At 39.8% G+C, this 1,707-nt stretch overlaps 1 protein-coding gene across 1 annotated transcript; it reads right to left on the bottom strand.

Moving 5' to 3' along the window:
- Positions 1–238: 238 nt before the first annotated feature.
- On the bottom strand, positions 239–1,186 carry LOC100934409 (olfactory receptor 1361-like). Its single transcript, XM_003761000.1, has one exon. It carries the CDS (start codon positions 1,184–1,186, stop codon positions 239–241), a length of 948 nt encoding a protein of 315 aa, XP_003761048.1.
- Positions 1,187–1,707: the final 521 nt, after the last annotated feature.

The raw sequence follows: 1,707 nt of genomic DNA, 5'->3' as shown, positions 1-1,707 counted from the left end.
AGGGAACTAATCTAGATCTAGAATTCAGTCATAATAGCAACTCAGTGTATTTCATTCAATATGCAAAATTCCTCAATACAAAAGCACTAGAACCAGAAATTCTAGTAACTGATTTATTCCTCTATCCATCAAGTCACAAGGTCAAGAGGAGAACAGACTGATTTCCTGCGATACTAGAAAAAACTCGTAGCCAACCTTTTCCCACAGTATGTGATTGTTGTCTGTTCAGGAAGATATTTCATACTCCTAGAATGAATCTTAATTTCCTAGTAATGAGCATCCTCAATGCTCCTTTCATGTCCTTGTTTCTTAGGCTGTAAATGAAAGGGTTCAGCATAGGGGTGACCACAGTGTACATCACAGTTGCTGCTGTATCCTGTTGGGCTGTGTGGGTGGATGTGGGACTGAAGTACACCCCAATGATTGTCCCATAGAAGAGACAGACCACAGTGAGGTGGGATCCACAGGTGGAGAAAACTTTCTGCTTCCCACTCACAGATGAAATCTTCATTACAGCCATGAAAATGTGAGCATAGGAGATGAGGATTCCAATGAAGGGTAGAATTGTTGTCAGAGCTCCCACTGTATAGACCATCAAGTCATTGATAAACATGTCTGAGCAGGCCAACTTTAAAAGGGGACTGAGGTCACAGAAGAAGTGAGGGATTTCATTGTGGCCACAGAAAGAGAGTCGGGTCAGCAAGACGGTGTGTGTTAGGGAATTAGCACAGGCCCAAGACCAAGACACTAGTACTAGAAGGGCACAGACCCTCGGAGTCATGACTGTGCTGTAGTGTAGGGGTGCACAAATAGCCACATAGCGGTCATAAGCCATGGCAGTGAGAAGGATACTATCGATCCCTGCGAACCAAATGAAGAAGAATACTTGTGTCAGGCACCCAGCAAAAGGGATTGTTCTGTTTTTGAATATGTGATTGTTCAACATTTTGGGAATTGTGGTGGAGGTGAAGCAGATATCAACCAGGGATAGGTTGCTGAGGAAGAAATACATGGGGGTATGGAGGTGTGGGTCAGAGATAATAGCCATCATGATGAGCAGATTCCCCAGCCCTGTGATCAGATACATAAAGAGGAACAGGAAGAATAGAAGTCTCTGCTGCTCTGGGTCCTCTGAAAGACCCAGAAGCATGAACTCTGAGATTCCAGACTGATTTCTCCCTTCCATCTGTCTGTTTAGAAGCAAATATAGAAAGAATGAGATAAGAATTTAAAATATTGCATTCCAGGTTGATTTGAATGTTAGTGTTGAATAAAATCAGTAAAAACAGAATTAGAAGAGAAATAGGACAATGGGAAACTATGAAATCTCACTACTCATAGATTGAGATCTAAAATAAATATAAAATTGAGAGCAATATATGTAACACAAATGCCATCCTCCAAATGCTTCATCAGAAAGTATGAACAACCAATGCTTAGAAAAATAATAAATCAATGAAGACCTCATGAAAACATGCTTCAAATTAATCAAAGAAATAGAAATACAAATAAAATTAACTGTGACATCTTGAAAAGTGGCAGAAACCAGAAAAAAGCATGGTCAGTGCTAGAGAGAATTTGGGAAAATAGGCATGTCAAAACATTTGTTTTTAATTTCTAATCCTGAAAAAAGCAATGGTAAACAAGGGTGAGGCATGAAGATTTTTAACTGCCAAAGAGAGGAGTTTATATATATTGCTGGATATA

This window comes from Sarcophilus harrisii, chromosome 1 (assembly GCF_902635505.1).
Source record: "Sarcophilus harrisii chromosome 1, mSarHar1.11, whole genome shotgun sequence".
Lineage (NCBI taxonomy): Eukaryota > Metazoa > Chordata > Mammalia > Dasyuromorphia > Dasyuridae > Sarcophilus > Sarcophilus harrisii.
The sequence above is the reverse complement of the archived record's forward strand: the minus strand, read 5'-3'. Positions and strand labels throughout refer to the sequence as shown.